The sequence below is a fragment of the Hypomesus transpacificus genome, chromosome 22 (assembly GCF_021917145.1).
Source record: "Hypomesus transpacificus isolate Combined female chromosome 22, fHypTra1, whole genome shotgun sequence".
Classification (NCBI taxonomy): domain Eukaryota; kingdom Metazoa; phylum Chordata; class Actinopteri; order Osmeriformes; family Osmeridae; genus Hypomesus; species Hypomesus transpacificus.
The window spans coordinates 7,250,121-7,270,637 of NC_061081.1; the positions used below are offsets into that span (position 1 = coordinate 7,250,121).

Genomic DNA, 20,517 nt, shown 5'->3' on the forward strand with positions numbered 1-20,517 from the left:
GCTCTCGCGGCTACCCTGCGACTGGATGCTGTTGTGACCTAGTGTAGTAGTAGCTGCGAGATGCAGCAGTTCTATCAAGCTAATCAGAGAAGTGAGCGACATCTGCATTCCCATTGATTAAAAGCGGGACTTTATCCCCAGATTGACAGCCAAACAGTTGCATACAACAGGACTGTCACCCAGTAAATCGAGAAAGTCGGTAGCTAGCCTTGACGGAAATGCTGGAGAAACTAAGCATTGGCTAGCAAGCTAGCTAACATTTTCGACTAGAGGATAAGGGTCGTCGCAGCAGGGCATCATTAAACAGCTGTTTTGTGTCTGTTAGCTGGGGGACAATTCTGGTAAGATCGATTGCTGCCTATGTATTTATAACGTTAACTGGATGACTGTCTTAAGCATGCTAGAAGCTAGCTGCGTCTAAAAAGCGATACTAGAAACTAGTGTTAAGCGCCACACAATGGAATTGTGTTGAGTTGGGCATGCTAGCCTAGACAAGCCAGGCAGTGATGATGTGCACAACCCGCTTGGAGCATCTTCTGGCTGTGGACTCGCTTGATTATTGCAACGATGTGGAACATATCCACTTGAATTGACATATACAATTTGAACCAGCCTACATTTGACATAACTAAGATACCATTAATTACTGAAGATCAACCATCCCGTCACTTTCAAATAATTTTACATATTTGAGAATCCATGTGCTAGTAGCTAGTTACTCACTCAGTTGTGTCTTCTGGCTCCTTTTCCTATTTAACACCATTGACCTACTAGAAACTGGAGCCTCTCATATTAAAGTTAGGAAATTTACCTATTTACATTTTGCTGAACGCAACCGATCCCAATTTCTTTCTAATTCAAAAATTACGTTTTATTTAATTAGTGAAATTATGAATGACTATTAGAACATACAATATTTAAGAACGCACAATGTTAAGGTCAGCATTTATGCAGCAATAATATCTTGTTAAGGTGTGGAAAAATAAGTGCCATGACTGGAGCTGGGGCTGAAGATGACATTCCATCAGGTGAAAGGAAGACAGTTACAGACTTTTGCTACCTGCTGGACAAGTCTAAACAACTCTTCAATGGGCTGAGGTCAGGTTTTCTGCTAGTTTAGGTCTTACATGTTTTTTTTGTTTTTTTTTACTGCCATGTTTGCATCAACATCTATTTATGTAGTCAGATTTAGTGGTTTTGCTGCAGTCCCTTGACTAATTAATTGATGATTTGGTACTATCTTCTGTTAAAATAGAGACCTTCCACAGTACGGACATAAGCAGTGGCAGTCCTACTTTGGGCGCACCTTTGACGTCTATACAAAACTGTGGAAATTTCAACAGCAGCACAGGTCAGTTGAATACATATTAATACCTTGCTTGAATACATTTTGCGAACACCTTATAGTTGGTTTAGCATCAATGCAGAATATTCCAAACCTAGTATGCAGTTAAGATAGTGTCCACTGTTGTTTGTGTGAAATCTTTATGATGGAAGGCTTCAGCCAATCTTACAGGCCTGTACGTTAGGTGACACTAAATTGTCTTTTGAGCGTATTGTACTGCTGGGGTCAGACAAGTGAGTCAAGGGAAGAAAAGCCAGTGTTCAAAAAAAAAATGTTCTTTCTGAATGATCCTTTCAGTAGTTAATATAAATTTAAAAAATATCAAAGTCAAATGTTTGCATAGTTATGGCTAAACAGTGCTTACTTTTTTGAGTGCAGGCAGGTGCTGGACAATCGATATGGCCTGAAGAGATGGCAGATTGGAGAGGTTGCATCCAAAATTGGGCAGCTTTACTATCACTATTAGTAAGCTTTATAATGTATTATCATTGTTTATACTGTCACCATACACCACAAGATTGTAGTGTCCGGGTCCAAATGCATAGAAATGGCTTGGCTGATTTACCACATGTAAAATACATATAATTAGGATGCAGTAAATGACTTAAATTCCCCTCTACAGTAGTTTTAGATGTATTCTAGTGTTTTAAGAAATTGATGTCAAATGCCGTAGACTGTAACAATTTGAATTATTTTAACATAAAGTTTTATGTACTCATTTATCTAAGTGAAAGGTGTGGTCGTGAATAAATGAACTCGTAAAGAATGGATTTTCCTACTGGTTGACCTCAAAAACACACTAACTGCCAGGCTTGGGCAGAGCAGAATTGGATTGTTGAAGCCTTTCAGTTGGAAAATCTTCTGTTGATGTGTGCAAGTATTTTCAAACTCGTATCATGGTATTTTACTCACAATTAATTTATCTTGAGAGTCATAACAATGACTGGCAGAGTACAACATGACTGTCCTTTTGATAGGTAAATGAAACCAATGATGATATTGATGTGTTAAAAAGTGTCAGAGACAAAGCAAGCCCTTTTATTTCAGTTTCTTTGTTACAGCCTTCGTACCTCAGAGACAAGTTACCTGAATGAAGCATTTTCATTCTACTCTGCCATCCGACAGCGTTCCTACTACTATCAGGTTAACAAAGAAGATAGGTAAGTAGTAGAAGTAAAGTTGTCTTGTTTTAGAAATGTATGGAAAGGCACTATTGTTTCCTTGGCTCATTTAGCTGGCATTGCTGTATGGGCAATACGAGTAATGTAGGTATATGTTTTTGCTTAGTAGGTGGCTATTTACCGTAAGTAGCCTAGCTATTTGACTGACCTACTGTAGTGTTCAGTGTAATCAATACATATTTGATTGTGTAAATAAATAAAAAATATATTAAATTAATTTAACTTTTGTAATCTTAAGGGCAGTGGTTAATCAAATTCCCCCTTTCCCCTAGTTAACTGTGTCCTGCTTTATTTCATCCACCCCACCACACCCCTTCTCCCCTCCATGTTAGGCCAGAGTTGGTAGTGAAAAAGCTTCGATATTATGCTCGCTACATAGTCGTCTGTTTACTGCTGAACAAGATGGACCTTGTGAAAGTTTTGGTCAAGGTATGGAACCGTTTTTATGAACAAAAAGTTGTGCTTCTATGATAAGGAATATAAAGAGTCAAGTGTAGATTAGGGGTTAACTTTTACCTGCCATTAATGGCAACAATAGTTGTGTATGTGTTGAAATAAGGTTAAATGGAATCTTCAAAGTTAAAGTCAAAATTCATGCAAATGTAGTCAATGAAGGCTTTAATATGACCCATTTTTTAAATTATGAATTTAAGATATACATGATTCATTGTTTAATCAACACTTAATGCTAAGGAAATTAGTGTTTAACCATCTTTTCTTAACACTAACCTACACTTAATATAGTTCGCAATTTAATTCAATTTTTTCAAACATCTGGACATAATCTTGAGGCACACACAAACTCTATACACGCATATTTTACCATATTTATAATGTCTTGTGTTTTCTTTTGTAGGAGCTGTCAGAGGAAATAGAAGACTACACTCAGAGATTCAATACTGAAGATCAGTTAGAATGGAATCTTGTTTTACAAGAGGTTGCAGCTTTTGTGGAGGTCAGATCCTTAAATAACTTTGTCAATTAAAAAAAGGTTTTATAAGCTAATAATGCATTCAAAGTTGTCCTTTGTTGATATTAATGCCTAATGTCTGGGACATGCAAACTTTTTCTGTGCCGTGTATATAGTCATTACATCATTACCCACCCAAAGTGGAACAGTACAACGCAAAAAAAGAGTCAAGATGAGTTCTGACCTAAATTCAGGATGGTCTTTAAAAAGAAAGGAACCATCTCATTGCACTTTCCTGTCAAATATAAATGTCTACATTTATTTCACACTCATGCAGGAATGCCTACCGTGTGTTATGTGTTGTTGTCCTGTATTATTTGAGCAGGCAGACCCAGTGATGGTCCTAAACAATGAAAATTCTGTTGCCGTGACCACCAATCGACTGCAGGAGGGTGGTGTGCCAGCATTGGAACAGGGAATGGTTGTTGGGCAACTTATCCTGGCAGATGCGCTTATCGTTGGCAACTGTAACAACCAGGTATTAACTTATTGTGATTTATTGAAAGATTGTAGCAGTACTGTGAACACTCTATTTTGTCTTTTGTGTGGTTTGATCTGTTTCTATCCCATTTGAAACCGTCTTTCTTATTGTCTCAAGTTTGTTGTTTGATTTATTCTGTAACTGTTCCCATCTGGTATTGGGAAAGTACACTTGTAATGTAATAGTACATTTCAAACCAAACATTTATTTTTGGTTTTCATTGTCTGCCACAACCCCATGGTATATGGCTAGTAAATAAAAGTATATAAACCTTTGGATAAGTAAATTAATAAGGCAGCTTGGTGATCTTTCATCCAAGTTTGATTTGATCTAATGTAATTGGGACAAATCAGGTTGCTGCTTTGACCTGCTCTCAAACCTGACTGAAATTTGCTTAAAATGTTTTTCTTGCTCAAATAATAAGGCATTGTTTAGAAATACAATAAAAACCCATCACATTTCCAAAATATTTAACATTCTAAACCTGTTTCTCTCCAATTCTTTTTTATAATTTTTTTTTTTGGTAGGTGAAATTCAGTGAGCTAACTATCGACATGTTTCGCATGCTTCAAGCTTTAGAACGGGAACCGGTCAATCTGGCTATTCAAACAACTAAAACAGGGTCATTGGTAAGTGTAACACACCATGAGTGTCTTTCATCTCTCTAATAATGCCAGGAGTGTGTGTGTGTGTCTGTGAATTTTTTTGAATGGGATTTTAGGGCAGCGAGTTTCCACGATTATCTCAAGAACTGGGCATAAAGTTCATATTTTGCAGGTGTTGTTTTTTAAATCCAATGGAGTGGAGTGACACGTTTGATGTTGTTGGATAAGCATTTCCCAAAAATAATTTGCCACCGGTTTTGCGATGGATCTTTTTCAGCCATGTTCAGCTCGCACGATACGTTTCACGAAGCACTTGGACTTTCTATGTACTAGAGATAGGAGGCTGTATGATAACTTCAGTGAATTAAGTTTAGTTAATGAACAAATGTGATTAACAAAGGCATTTGTAATGAAATGAAATTAAGCGCTTAACGCACCAGAGTTCGTAGTAAGGAAAATACGGACATTTTGTTTGCTCTCTTCGCGGGCAAATGAATCAGCTGCTTTCAAACGTTTTTTTATGGATGAAATGCTGGGTTGCTAACAGAACAACACTATAAATTGATTGTAGAACTTTAAGGTATTCAAGCTGCAAAAAAATACATTCCTTTGTGGAAAAGTCAGTTGGCTGGGCAGTGAGGGAGTCGGGCTAGTAATCTGAAGGTTGCCAGTTCGATTCCCAGCCGTGTCAAATGACGTTGTGTCCTTGGGCAAGGCACTTCACCCTACTTGCTTCGGGGAGAATATCCCTGTACTTACTGTAAGTCGCTCTGGATAAGAGCGTCTGCTAAATGACTAAATGTAAAAGTTTACAAATTATATGTATTTGTATTTCTTTATAGGAACCTAGTGAGAAGCCAGCTAAGAGAGAAAATCCTCACAAGTATTTACTGTACAAGCCGACATTCAGCCAGCTATACACTTTCCTGTCTGCCTCTTTTAAGGTCTGTTTCTAATGAGACACTTCGTCTGCTCATTTTCGATAAATTTATTTTGTCAAATCTCAATTTCATCATTTATTTGATCTGATCAGTGTATATATATGTTATTTTGGTGTCATCATTTGATCTGATCAGTGTATATATATATATATATATATATATAGGGAAATTGTCTGAATTCTAATTTAAATTATGGTATTTTGTAGGAATTACCAGCAAACAGTGTGCTGCTTGTCTATATCTCAGCCACTGGAGTCTTTCCTACAGGACGCTCAGATTATGAGGGTATGTAGGGCCTTGAGCCTTGTTTTTGTTATAAATTATGTCATATGTATTTTTGAAGAAAACACAGGCATTAGCTAATATGTGCTGTATGAATGACACACCTTAGTCAAATCATTCATTTTGCCACTCATATGATGAATAGGTAGTCATGCTGGAAGTGGTAGTCACATAAGAATAGTATTTTGCCATGTGTGATTATATTAATGAGATCAGGGTCATTGTCTTAAAATGTTCTCTTGGTTTGATGACTTGAACTTCCATTTTTTCATAGGGCCATATGACTTTGGAGGAGTTCTTACTAACACAAATCGAGATGTGGTGAATGGGGAGACACAGCAGAAAAGAAACAATGCCCAGAAAGAAATGCACTGGTAAGAATGAGTTAGTCAATACAGCGTTTAGCTATCTTGCAGTTATTTTAGGACCAACTGAGTATACATATTATACATGTCCTTACAAATATGTATTGTTTTATATGAATAACTTAAATTTGCAAAGTTTTTATGTATTTTCTGTTTGCAATGTGCCCAAGCCTTCACCCCGGAGACTTGTTCCCTTTCACCCGGAAGCCGCTGTTTGTCATAGTGGACTCTTCCAACAGCACAGCCTATAAGGTTTGTTACATTGATTTACTTTTTTTTTTTTTTATTGACCATATGTCAAAGTATGTAATAATAATTTGAGAAGGTTCAATCCCATACACCAGGGTTCTCTAATCCTGGTCCTTGAGGGCAGCTGTCCTGTAGGTTTTAGATATTCCCTGCTCCAGCACACCTGTTTCAAATGAATGGGTTGTTATCAAGCTCTGTGGAAGCCGGGTAATGACCATTCATTTGTATCAGGTGTGCTGGAGCAGGGAAACATCTAAAACATACAGGACAGCTGCCCTCAAGGACCAGGATTGGAGAATCCTGCCATACACCATATGGACAAAAGTATAAACACCAGACCATCACACCTTATATGAGTTGGTTGGACATCCCATTCCAAAACCATGAGCATTTAAATGGACTTGCCCCCCGTATGGTGTTATAACAGCTGCCACTCTTCTGGGAAGGCTGTCTACAAGATTTTGGATTGTGAATGTGTGCCTATTCAGTCACAAGAGCCTTAGAGAGGTTGGGCACTGTTTTTGGTAATTACAGATGGCATTAGAATTGATCCCAAATTTATTTTGTCGCTTTCTGCTTGGAGATATTATTAAGCCAATTACCAATTTGGGCAGTTTTTCATGGATTTGGATGAAAATCCCTTAGTTATACTGCTGGACATATTAATGCTAAAGAGCATTTGGAGAAAGCTATTTACTGTTTCGGCTTGAAAATGCCTCATGCACAAAGCAAGGTCCATATACTATTGGCCATATTGTGTAGATATGGTCACAACCTTGGTAGCAAAGATCCAATAATTTCTGAGAATAGTAATCAACTAACAATAGCATAATGTTATTTAGTCAAAAATATTAATGACTAATAAATGCATTAAATATCCAACATAAATATATATTTATGTCTGTCTTGCTACTACTCCCAAGTCCTACAGCTTGCAGTGGTGACGTTTGCATATAGTTGCATGAATAGGCCCCATTCAGTTTTGATTATGCTGAGAAGGATTCTGAGAGTTTTTATCCACATACAAAAAGATGATTTCAACTTTTTGACTGTATACATTCCCAAGGAAAAAGGAACCTTAATGTGTCTTCACCCGTCACTATGATGTAATTTTGAAAATGTAATCAAAGTAATATTGTTAAATTCAAGCAATGTGAAGAAGAAGATGTGGCGTGACACAATCTTTTCTTACAGAATTTCTCAAATCTCTTTGGCCAGCCGCTGGTGTGCCTGCTATCTCCCACAGCCTATCCTAAGGGTATACAAGGTACATTATTAAGCCATATATCAGTCAGTTTTCTCATCTAAATAAATACCATGTTAGCTGATCTAAATAAAGTTAAGGGAAATTACAAAACACTGTGACTAGAACATAAGGGCCTCAGAGAGGTAGTTTATATTAAGAGTACGTTGGGAAGTTAGGGGAGTGTGAGGGGGATCAAAGGGTGTTTTCAGTCAGGTGTCATGCAGTGGGAAGAAGAGGGGTTTCCTAAGGTCTGCAGTGTAAAAACTGATATTTGCATGTTTAACCTATTTAGGACAGATATCAGACATTAACATTCTTGGATGTATACAGTATATACAATATTAAACTTAGTGTCTTCAGGAAGTATTAAAAGTGCGTCAGACCTATTTGACTACATTAGGCTCCATGCTCTCATGTGTTGTGCCGCTGTAGCAATGAGATGTACAATCAGTATCTATAACCTGATCTGACATGCCAAAGTAGCGTTACATAATGCTACACCATGTTTAGTTATATTTACTTTTATAAAACAATATTTGTCACATTTGATACTTTTCTGTTCTTCACAGTCATAACTGCTACCTTTATTTCAGATCAATCCCAGCGTGGAAGCCTTTTCACGCTGTTCCTTTACTGCCCCCTAATGGCATTTTTGTCAGTGTGTGGCTTGAGCAATGTGCGCCAAGTATTGTGGGAAAAGGCTCAAGAGTTTCTCCGCAAGGTGTATCGTGACATTGGCCAGATGATGACACGCTCGCGAACCATAGGTATCTCCCAGCTTTGTGAATGCTATTTTATTCATGCATGTGTAAATATATATATGCATGTATACATACATTTATACATACATTTAAATACAGTTTGTGAGATGTGTTTGAAGTATTTAATTTAACATTGATTTGCTTAATTATTATAGATTTTTTCCACCACCACATCTTGACTTTGGTAATGATTAAGCCTTATTAAATTGTCAGTGGACTTACTTTACGGTTAAGCTGTAGAGAGGTGATACAAAATAGTGAACACTGATATATTTTTTGCAGTCTTTACATGGCAAGTTTTGGAAATGCAGTTAATCAAAACCTCATTACACTCAACGTGGGAAATGCAAAGGCTGCCATATTTTTTACTGGTCTTGTCGACTGTGAACTGCAACATCACAAGATGTCTGTCTTGCTCCCAGCCACTTTCAGTCTCATTTCTCTATCCCAGGGTCCCTTTGATATAATTTATGTTGCTTAAGCATACTTTTTTCCTGTCTTTGCTAGACTCTCCTCCCTTTTATCCTGTAATTTAGAGGGTTAAAGGCAGGGTAGGCCAATTGCACAAAGCTAGCTATTTTAGCTTCTTTTTGACACGATTCAAACCAAAATATCCCACCTCCTCCCTTCAAAGCCACTCCCACAAAACTACAGGAATGAGCATTGAGTGGAGGGGCAGAGTGCGCACAGGTAGGTAGGTAGACAGACAGACTGGTAGCCCGTCCAATCAATAGTCAGACTACCCCTTAATGATTGGTCGTGTTTATTACAGTATTGCGACGCCCACAGATATCGGAATGATTTCATATTACCGTCAAACCTTTAATATATTGGTTGCTATCAAGATGTGAAGTTGCTTTCGGCAAATATGACAAAAAGTGCTTCTCAACAACATTGCATACCCTGCCTTTAAATATGGTGTATAATGTTTTTTATTATTATATTAATTAAAAGTTGTTTCCTGTCTTAGCTGCTGTAATACTTTTTAATCCGCAAACCGATAACATTTGGTTAATATTCAATATTATCTCAATGAAAATGTTTTCATAGACCAAGCCTTTCTACAATTCTATGGAGACGAGTTCCTTCGATTACTGCTGGTTCGCTTTGTGTTCTGCTCAGCTACACTGAGACTCCACAAACTCTTCCGGGTAAATCACTCACTTTTTGTGCAATTACTGCATAGAACATTTTTATTACAAGAAATATTTATTGCTAGGTGAAAAGCTAGTTGCACTGTAACAGTTGCACACATTTCCCTTCTCACAGGAATCCAGAAGCTTCCCAGAGTCATACCCACAGCTACCCAAACAGGAGACCGTGGAGAGTAGTGTTTTGCAGAAGCATGTTCTCGAGCTGGCAGCCATGCTAGATGTGCAAAATCTTTTCTGGAATGACATGCAGGAGAACAACTAAGTGAGAAGGACTAGTCAGCAATTTCATAGGTTATATAATAGCAAACAAATGTTAACATTTGTAAAAGCCACCTTACTGTCTATTACAGGTAATTTAATTGCTTGTTGAGCTCATCCAGTTTCTTTTACTCTTTAACCTACATATGAAATACATGAATCTGGTTGAGCATTCAATATACATACTGTATATTTGCAATGAAATCAACATGGTCCAGCTATCAAGTCAATGTAGGGCACACAAGAACAGAATAACCCTCCCCCAAAAAAAGAAATATATATATATATTGACCTAGAACTTTTCCACCACTGCCGGTAATGATTCCAGATGTCTGGACTGAAAAAGACATGCATTTACACTGTAGGGTAATGCTCTACATCAATGGTATGTATATTTTATCTATTTTATTTGTTTATCATAACATTCAAAATCAAGGCTTCCCAAGATTTGAAGGAGAAAAAAAAGAATTAAGTTGGAACAAAAAACACGTAATTCGAAAGTAAATTATACCAAGAAATATGACAAATGTAATTTTTACACAAACCTTTAAAATAATAATCTGACAAAATCATTTTGTATGTGCATCTGTGAGTCCAGCTTTTTAAATATCAACAAGGCACTAATCAATGCATCCCTGCAAGCTGTATATTATCAAAAGGAGTAGACCCAGCTGTTTACCATTCATATGTCCTCATACATGTTCCTAAAGAACAAATAATAAACAGAACCACATCTTTTTCCTATGTTTGAAAATATGGATTAGTATTGAAATGAATATTTTCCCCTTTCCTGCTAAATCCACTCAATTAATTGGTAATAGTATCAAGTGAACCTGTGGATTCTTTCAAACAATTCCAATCATTACACTATGTGACCAACAGGCTACGTTCTAGAGTCTAAACCTTAGAAAGTTGACTGCCTGTGTGCGCTTCCTTGACTTATTATCTCAGCTCACGCTTGCAAACACAGAATGTGGTAGTATGCTGAAAGGTGAGATTGCACTAAAATTGATCAATTAATCGATCCAATGGTATTTTTGGTTGCTGAGACTAAGAAGTAATTTTTCAAACTTAATCAGTCATTTGGCTTAATGAATAATTTATTAATTTGTTTTGTCAGTGACACTCTCATAGTGTTATTGTTTGGCACCATTTGTATGCTTGTGGCTCCCATAGTTGTGGGGGTTATTTTTAATTTATTTGAAATTTGTTATTTTAGATGGAATTTAAGGAAAGATTGTGAGGGCGGTACACTTAATATCACTTTCAGTGTAATTGTTGATAGTTTAGAGCACTTGATCAGTCTCCATTGAGAGCTAATTGTGAATAAATTATGGTTGACACACTTGTTTAATCTAATTAAAATACAAAAATGAAGGAATCTAGTTTCAATTAAGGGTTAAATCATGCAACAAAGTAATGATGGGTGGACTAGTTAATAGGTTCTAAAAGACTGCTTGCATTTATTTAGGATTAGATTTGAAAAAAAGATCCATTCTTTATACTTATTTTATACAACATGCTCCATTTTTATACCAGGGAGTATAACTTTGGTTATACAAAGGTATGATGGGGGAAAAAAAAACTGTAGTACCTGACTAAACATGTATGCAAAGTCCATTTTAAATTTGTGCACTTATGTAAGCCGTTCCAACTGAGTGTTCCAACTTCACACACTTAACCATTACATTTTTCACTTATTTGCCTTTGTAATTTACATAAGCTGAGTGAAGTTGTTGACGGTGAACAGTAATGTGAATATTTGCCAAAGTTTTCTTTGTCTTTTTTTATGAGTTGAAATGTAATTTAGATACTCAGGAACATATGCAGCGGTATTTGAGCACACGTGTGGAAAGCATACTATTCTGAGGCCAGCACATTCAAATTAAAGTGTACCCAAAAGTAAATATATTAAGTTAAATACAGCCAATATTTTCAATACGCTTGTTGATAACATTGAGCAGTTGTATGTGTTATAAGAAAACATTCTTCCCGTTGAGGTAGGTTTGTTTGTAAAAACACTGTGCGTTGTAACCAAAAGGTTTAATACTTTATGCTGCTGCTTTTTGTTGAAGTAAGCCTGACCATTACTAAGCTTCATCAACATAGGTGGAAACGTTTTATTTTGGTGTCAACAATTTAAGATGTTAAATTTAAACATTGAGTTATTGTCACTCCTGATGAAATTAACATGTGAAGGTGTCAGAATAGAAAATATTATGAACGTGAATTATTGGCCACATGAAGGGGGTTTGTAAGAAGAATGTTTAAAAACTGTGACATCTGCTTAATAACATTTTTTTAGTTGGCCTTCGATTAGCTTTCATCCCATTCGTGGTGTCCATTGCCAATTAACATTTTACTATTTAAGTTGGACACTAATGGATTTTAAGAATACACTTTGGGAATTATGTATAACGACAACTATGGACTTACACACAGAAGTGAAATAGACCCTCCTTGGAAAACATTTGAAGCTAGTTGCTATAGCAGCTAATGGGAACTCAACAGATATTGTGGATGATTCAAAATCCTCTTTGACTTTAAAACCTTTCAGTTTTCAGGTAGTTTATTAACTTTTTGTTTTTAGAGCATACATATCAATAGAAAACTGCATGCTAATCTGGCCACTGACTACTCTTCAAAGTATTCAAAAATATTTTTCTCCATAGATATATTTGGTATACATTAATGCACTAAAATGTTTATGGTATTGGTAGTATATTTTAATGTTTCATTTAAATTTTAGGAATATTTTATGGATGCATTATAGTTATCTTAAGTCTCCAATAATTTTTAATTATTTGTTTGGTTCTTGACACGTATCGCAGCAGAGCGCATCCATTTATTATTGTTGTTCCAGCTCAACTGGTATACCATCAATCAAAAAACACAGCCTACTTCAATGATGGAGTTTGGGAAACCAACCTCAGACCATTAGGAATTACTTTATTTGACACCCCTCCTTGCATTCCGTAACCGGTATACTATTGCTAGCCTTTTTGGCAAGTTAATTCTGCTGCTTGTTGTATTTCTTTGCATGTCTATATTGTCCTTAGCTTATGCTGCCCTGTACATGTCAGTGTTAACTGCAAGTCTGTTGAGATTTTTACTGCATGTTGCCAAGGTTAAATTAATGTATTCTTGATGGAACCCATAATGGATGTGTATTGTAATTGAGCAAGCAGATGGGGAAAAAACTGCCCTCTTACAAGCTTATGGTCACAAATGACAATTTGCTAAGCAGATTTTTACATTACTAGGAAATTTGAATTCTTAGACTAAATTAAGAAAGCAATCATGTTTTAAAATGTGTATATTTGTGTACTTTACACTGTGTATATTGTATGTTTACAGACAAAATAATAGCTTTCAGCACAGAGACGTTATTGTCTGTAGTATGTGTGTAGTAAGGTAGTTAAATGTAAAAATTGTGTGAAGAGATATGCAATCAGCATATTGTGAATGGTGCATCATTTCTGTGGGTCCCTCTTCTGTTCTTCAGCCTGTTCAGCCTACATTCCAAGGACATGGAGAGTCAGGGGGAAACTGCCACTGTTACCCTCCCTGTATTACTATGATAGTAATGGTACTATTTTATTATATGTGATAATGATCATGGTAGCCTTGCACTTTACTGTATGGAAATATGAACTTGTGCTGTTGGTAAAAAGGCATGTCAAGAAGCATATATTCATTTAGTTTCATCCCAACCTCCCTCTCTAACCTGATAACCTTTGAATATTTTGTGTGTTAATCACAATAGTCAAGAATATGGCTCAATGGTAACAGTGACTGCAGACTAGTTTTTGTGAACATTGTTGTAATAATTATCCTAATTAATGCTTCTTAATTAAATACACATTTTAGTTTGTTTGGGATAGCATGAAAGCCAAGCCTAAACTCAACCCATTCATATCCTGATCACACTGGACCATTGGTCCGGGTCAAATGGATTCACAAGCACAAAAAGGCTAGCTCGGCTTGTCTCAAAGTACAGTAAAGGGCACACTTTTATACATATATTATGGTATAATTTAATGTTGCTCTCTGTGGAAAAAAAATGATCATAAAACTTTTTACATAAAAACATGTATTGTTTGGTTTGTATGTGCAAATAGGGTTGAACAGTTTATATAAATGCTACAGTCCTTATTCCACTTGTGTAATGACCAAAAATCCGTAACTTTGTAACCAGATTACAATTAAACTAGAAAAGGGTAGTTATTGTAAAGATTTGTGTGCTATAGCTTCAGCAATTAAAATGTTATTTTATATAACTTGAATGCAATAAAAAACGTTTTTTTTTAATTTATGACTATAATCTACTCAAAAAAGCCCCCTTTGGGGGGAAAAAGGTTTCTGCAGTTCATCTTTCTCAGGCTGTATTTCTTAGGGTTCAAAATGACTTATAGCTCCCGGGGTCCCCAAAGGTTTTATCTTTTAAAAATTGTTAAGACTATTTTGCTATCTTATCTGTATCTTTTCCACTTTTAAATTAAATCTTTTGTTTGGAATATTACAATTTTGAACAAGAAATTAACTCCTGACAATTGTGAAAAATCGAACCAAACACATGGTGGCACTGTAATTGCAACATCAATATATACTTGACCTAGACTTGTGCAGTTCTCGTGATGCAGTCGATAAAGATATCGGTGACACACAATTCAGAAATTCCTGGAATTATAGTGCCCATGATGCAGTCATGACCGTTGCGGTTCGTTTCGACACCGACAACCGTCCGAGGAGCAGGCCCGAATCATCAGTTACACACCCCTGACCACAAATGTTTGACGGCTCATTGCCATCAGGTTTTTTTCTTATTTTCTTTAATAAATCAGCATGCTGGGCATATACGGAATAGCTCATTCATTATGGGCCCTATACCTCATTGGAAAATGAAAAGTAGCCATTAAAAGCAGCTATTACAATATAACTTGACTAAAAGCCTTAAACTTTTACAAGATAGAAATATTTTGCTGATGTCCAGCTACAGTGGCAAGGAATTGAAGGAAAGTCTGAGTCATCTTTACCCACTTTCGGCTCGCAAGATTAGTGGCTCAAGCGCTTAGTGAAACTCAGCTCCATGCTGTGATATTTCTCACAACATCCATAACATTCTTTAAAGGGATCCATCACAAAATATGGCAGCAATTCTTTTTTTTTTTTCAATCTCGAGGCGTTGATCCAAACCGTGTCAGCCACAGCTCCACACATTTATGGGTCCTGACATGGACACCTGCAAAATGACAGCTTCTCAGGCAAATTGTTCCACCACAATAATCAACCCACTACAAAACTTGCACACATACACACTGATTTCAGTATTTTGACTTGAAATTATACACTTGTTCAGAAAGTACTTCAAACATAAGTGTATACATTTATTTATTGTAACAAAGCAACTGGTACACTTAAATGTTAACGTGAACAGTTATCCAGTGGAAAAGGTGGAGAAATACACCAATGTAGCTTCTGTATTAGTCTACTTGGTCTTTGTTCTCTCATCATATTTTGTTTATTTGCAGAGCTTAAAATTACAAGGAATTTTTTGTGTTTTGTTTTTATTAAAAATGTATATTTCAAACCTCATGGGTAAAACAATACAATGAAAATTCAAATCAACAAACCCAAATGCTGATGTGTTGAATGCCCACTTTCCCCACCACAAACCATTTCATTGTCCACCAACAACAGTATCAGTCTGACCTCAAAACAATTACAATAGTTGACTGAAACAAGCCAGCACTTTCAATCAGTTCCATTAGTATGAAGAGTCAAACAAAAACCAGTGTGAATTCTATTAGGCCCTTGAAAGTCCCTTCCTCCTTTTTGTGAATGGTCTATATAAAAAGGGCGCTAGGGATGCTATGATTAAGTTGTCACTGCACCATGGCTTATTCTTTTATTCAACTCACAACTTGAACAGAAACCTTATTTATATATCTTACATGTAAATCACTAGGTTCTTTTTGTCTACATAAAATGACGTGCAGATTATGAATATCTTTTCTTGTATTGGTCTTTGGAGATGTGTGGTAACTCAATGACAGGTGAGACTCTAGATGGCGACTACTTGTCCAGATGGCATGTCCAGAAAATTAAATCATTTTGAGACATGGTACAAACAGGCAAAGGCTTCAGGAGAAGAGAAGACGGCACAAAATAGAAAAAATAAAAAATAAATCTTGCTCCCAAGGGTGAGGATGATTATAGGGTAAAAACCGGAAAAAGTATTGGTTGGAGTATGTCCTTGCTTTTTTTAATCATCCTCGCCATCATCCTGAAAGTATTAAAATAACAATTAAGGCTTAAAACAATATCTTGGCTTTGGGAATACATTCCAGACCCAAATTGGATCGTTTCAACCTCTGTATATAAACACTGTATTAATTCAATTATTACGGCCACTTTGTCTTTTCTACATTTTGTTCAAGTCTTACTCTAAAATGGATTTAATGCTATTCTCATCGCAATGAGGCATTACACAATACCCCTTAAAGACAACGTAAACTGAAATAGCACATTTTCATAAATGTTCATACCCCTAATGGAGTACTTATAGCTCAGTGGTTGTCAACCCTGGTCCTCAGGAACTCCTGTCCTGCATGTTTTAGATATTTCCCTGCTTCAAAACACCAGATTCAAATGAATGGGTCATTATCTAGCTAAGCATAAGCTTAGTGGCAACCATTCATTTGAATCAGGTGTGTTGGAGCAAGGAAATTCAGGGCTTCAATAGTAATCCACAGTGAATATAAGAACCCACAGTGCAGCGCCTTGCAACCAACGCCAGTTCCTAAATCCATCAGCTACTAGCTGTCTAATCTATTAGCTGTCTAATCTATTGCGTTTTACAGCCTGAATTTAACAAAAAGTCACCCCATTGCTCCTTGTTATATTTAAATATTTGGATCAGTTGCAACAAAGCAAAGCAGTCACATTTGTGTAACATTACTGTTTACACGGCGGACAAAAGCTGCTTCATCATGGCGCCTGGAAAATCAAGATTAGTCATTCTAAGCCAAGTTTGCTAGATAGCCTAGTCTCTGATTTTATTTTTTACACAGGGATAAGCAATAGCCTGGTACTATAGGTGATGTTTAGTACTGGTTGTACCACCGTGGTAGGTGTGGTAGTTTCAAATAGCATTTTTGGCACAATGCCTTTGTTTGGTCATCGCTCAATTTAACGTGTTCTCTTTCCTTTAACGACCATGGATGACAGGGGCACTGACAATTTATTTTGCAGCTGACTATTAAAACGAATACCGTAATCCCAAAATTGAAAACTGAATACATGCCCAATAAACAAATTTCCTAATAGTCAAACATTTAAGTACAACCCTATTACATATGTTTTTCCTTGTCTGAGTCTTTTAGGTGCTTTTTGGCAAACTAAAACTGCCTTTTAGTGAGGATCACATTTCAATAAGATCCTCTGCATCTTAGAGTAACCATCAGGATCGTCACCTCCATGACCAAAGTCCAATTTTACTGTAGAGCCAGCATTAGGAACAGTCATATCTGTTTTAAACATCTTTCATTTATTAATTATCCAAGTCGTTTGATAGATCTGTGTCCCAATACAATCTTGTCTAAACACTTGTCTTTACCATTATGGGTTACTGTGTTTGGATTACGATGGGAAAATTATTTGTAATAACTTAATTCATGTATCCTGTCACACTTCCCAGATAACAGAAACCTGAAACATACCTCGCCATCTTCACCATCTTCATCTTCATCTTCCTCACCATCATCCTCATCACCCTCCTCATCAATATCCTCCAAGCCCTCTTCATCGTCATCATCATCCTCACCCTCTCCATCATCTTCCATGTCAGGGACCTAGAAGAAATTGAGATGCTTGTGTTTCATATTGCTTTATACATAATCAAAAAGCATTGCATTACAAATATAGAGCACCCAACTGGGTGGTGCATGGCTGTTAATCAGGCACTTACACCTAGAGCACCCCCTATTGGCCTTCAAATAGGTTTGTGTCATCTAGCCACTGTTTTAAACATTGAAATGATTAGTGAATTGCAAGCAATTATTGACAGACTCTTACCAAGTAGTACTGTAATGGGTTGGGCCAGATATCGTCCTTGATCACTTCTCCAAGCTCATCTGCTCCTGCATCGGAGTGATCCGTAAACCAGGTGAAGAAGCTCTCTGGTTCTTCATGTTGCCTCTTTTTCCCAGCCTTATTCTGTGTTTGGGCTGTACGCTTTGTCAGGTCCTGGACAGGACAATATAGAAGAATTTCATGAGTACGGGTACATATATTAACTTCTACGCACAAGAACCACCCATTATTACAAAGTGAAAACAAATATTATTAATTAGTTAGTTCTCAGCATGAATGAATATTGGATCTTTACATCACACATCTAAAGCTTTCTGCCGGTACTAAATTATTTAGGTCCATATGGTTGTGGAGGTACACTTAATTTATTTGGGAATAATTTGGGGAGATTTTAAGGAAAACATTTTTGGTTGGAAGTAGCCAATAAACATGCCTTTGTAAAATTTCTATGCAACGTGAATGGAAAAACAAACCTTCCCAGCTTTCCATTTGATTTCAGTTGACTTTGAAGATGGGTCCCCACTCTCATTCAAGTGAAACTCTTTTGAAAGAACTTTGTTCTCAAAATATGGGTTCTCGTCAAAGTACTGCAAAAAGAATTACAAGTTAGGTTTACACCATTTCATTATTTATGAAAATCACTTTTGTGGCAGTGTTGTATTTTAAATCCAGACACTTACAAAATCTATTCTATAGCCTGACTTGATGTCCTCAAACTCGGTAACCTCCACTCTGGAAAGGTAATGAAGTGCCTCCTCATCTTCCTCACCAAGAAGAGCTGAAACTGTTGGCAACAAAATAAAGAAACAATTTTAAATGTGAATAGGCACATTAATAAGGAAGCAAGTGATGTCAGGATGTACTCGATGGCTTTTAAAGTGTTGCCTACAATTGCACAAATCTGCCATTGTCTCTATTCAGACAAAAAAACACAGATGTATTTAAAATGATGAGACATTGATCGACAGTTTCCTAAACTTCCTTAAATACACATATACATATATATACACACACACACAGTTCAAGGGCACCATGTGCCATAGCTATAAAAGAGCATCAGTATTTACCTTGTGGATGGTTGACAAATGTTGTGACCCAGAAGTTTGGTATTTTTGCTATGAGTTCGGACCGCTTCTGAAAGAATGGCTGGCGTAATTTATTGTACTTCTGCTCTACTTTTAAAATTTCCTCACTGGCCTGTTCGTTCAATCTAGAGGACAGAGAGATATGTAACATTAGAACCATGCTATAATTAATTACATATCTAAAATGCTCTTTAAAGTAATTACATTATAAAGTTTACCTGTCAATTTCATTCTGTACTTCATCAATGTGTTCAATAGCCTCTTGCTGCTCCTTTTCTGGAAAGTGCAGACAACAACATTTTAGTTTTTACAAAAAGTATTATACATACCACACGTTGCTTTAGACATAACAGTAGCTACCCTCCTGGCAACAACTGTCTTTAAAGCGTCTCGGGGCGCCTGGCCTGAATGAATGGGGGGCACGCTGGGGGGTATTTACTTTTTATAACAAACTACCAGTTTAACATGCAGCCGCAAAAAATACATAATAAATGCTTCTGAAAAAAGGTTATGTAAAATTGGAATAAATTCATATTGCTAATTAGTTGGCCAGCTTGTAAATTCACACTTTGGCAATGTTTAAGGCGGCCTGGACCTTGTTAGCTAGCCTAGGTACAGAATGCCGCTAGCAAGCCATAGCGAGATAGCACCATTAGCATACCAAATCTCAGACTGCTTTAACTAGGTACTGTACCTAATTCTACAAATAACGCTATAGAGCAATTATTATAACCCATTAAAGACTATAAATGTCGTGCAGACTGATCTTGGATGCAAGCTGTTGAACTTAGTTTGTGTTGTATAGCTAGCAAGCTAAACGTGCGTGGCACAATGAACTTGTACGAGCCAGTCCCAGGCAAATATGGCTCCCTACCTCGGACGCTGTGTTGTGTTGCTAAGATAGCTAGCTAGCTTATGAATTAGCGTTAGCAAGCTAATCAAATCTTCAATCAGGGAAGTCCTGTACACTACCCTGATAATTGTGACCCGAAACGTCTTAGACAAACCAACGAATACGAGACAGATAAGTTGGTAACATTTGAGTAGCATACTATCTAGTCCATAGACAATGAAAGATTAACAAGTGAAAATGGCGTTGAACAAGGAGGCCGCCATTCCTTACCGGAGGTCTCGTCCGCTCCGTCATGATTCGAGTTCTCCTTTCTACTCACTTTCGCCGCCGAGGCCGACATGATTTTGAAAAACACAGATTTTGATAACTGGGTAGGTTTTGCCTGTTGTAGTCTTCTCTTGGAAGAGAATTGTTTATTACTCCTTAAATGGCTCGCGTGTATACAACGTGTGCCGTGGTTAACCCGAAGTGTATAACCAAAGAGGTTGCGCACATGCACACCCCCCGCCAGTAGCGCATGCTCGCGCCTCTTAATAATGCACGCGCTTTTCGAAAGTCGATCGAAAATTCCGCTCGCTCTCGTACATCCCTTGCAATGCTTGAAAACGTACGCTTGCGAGTGACATTGGCGCCAAAGGCCGTACAAA

The 20,517-nt window shown here is 36.9% G+C and overlaps 2 protein-coding genes across 2 annotated transcripts; one reads left to right on the plus strand and one right to left on the minus strand.

Annotated features, from left to right (window-relative positions):
- scai (suppressor of cancer cell invasion) lies at positions 1–15,445 on the plus strand. The gene is made up of 17 exons (XM_047044846.1): positions 1–341; positions 973–1,098; positions 1,256–1,351; positions 1,724–1,810; positions 2,407–2,505; positions 2,859–2,955; positions 3,383–3,481; positions 3,822–3,974; positions 4,505–4,606; positions 5,425–5,526; positions 5,730–5,808; positions 6,080–6,179; positions 6,341–6,422; positions 7,614–7,686; positions 8,259–8,432; positions 9,477–9,577; positions 9,696–15,445. The coding sequence occupies exons 2-17, from the start codon at positions 992–994 to the stop codon at positions 9,840–9,842; spliced, it is 1,698 nt and encodes a 565-aa protein (XP_046900802.1). The 5' UTR covers positions 1–341; positions 973–991; the 3' UTR covers positions 9,843–15,445.
- On the minus strand, positions 15,213–20,393 carry setb (SET nuclear proto-oncogene b). The gene is made up of 8 exons (XM_047044848.1): positions 20,141–20,393; positions 19,236–19,293; positions 19,000–19,142; positions 18,613–18,716; positions 18,406–18,519; positions 17,915–18,085; positions 17,560–17,691; positions 15,213–16,124 (listed from the first exon to the last, which is right to left on the minus strand). The coding sequence occupies exons 1-8, from the start codon at positions 20,208–20,210 to the stop codon at positions 16,104–16,106; spliced, it is 813 nt and encodes a 270-aa protein (XP_046900804.1). The 5' UTR covers positions 20,211–20,393; the 3' UTR covers positions 15,213–16,103.
- Positions 20,394–20,517: the final 124 nt, after the last annotated feature.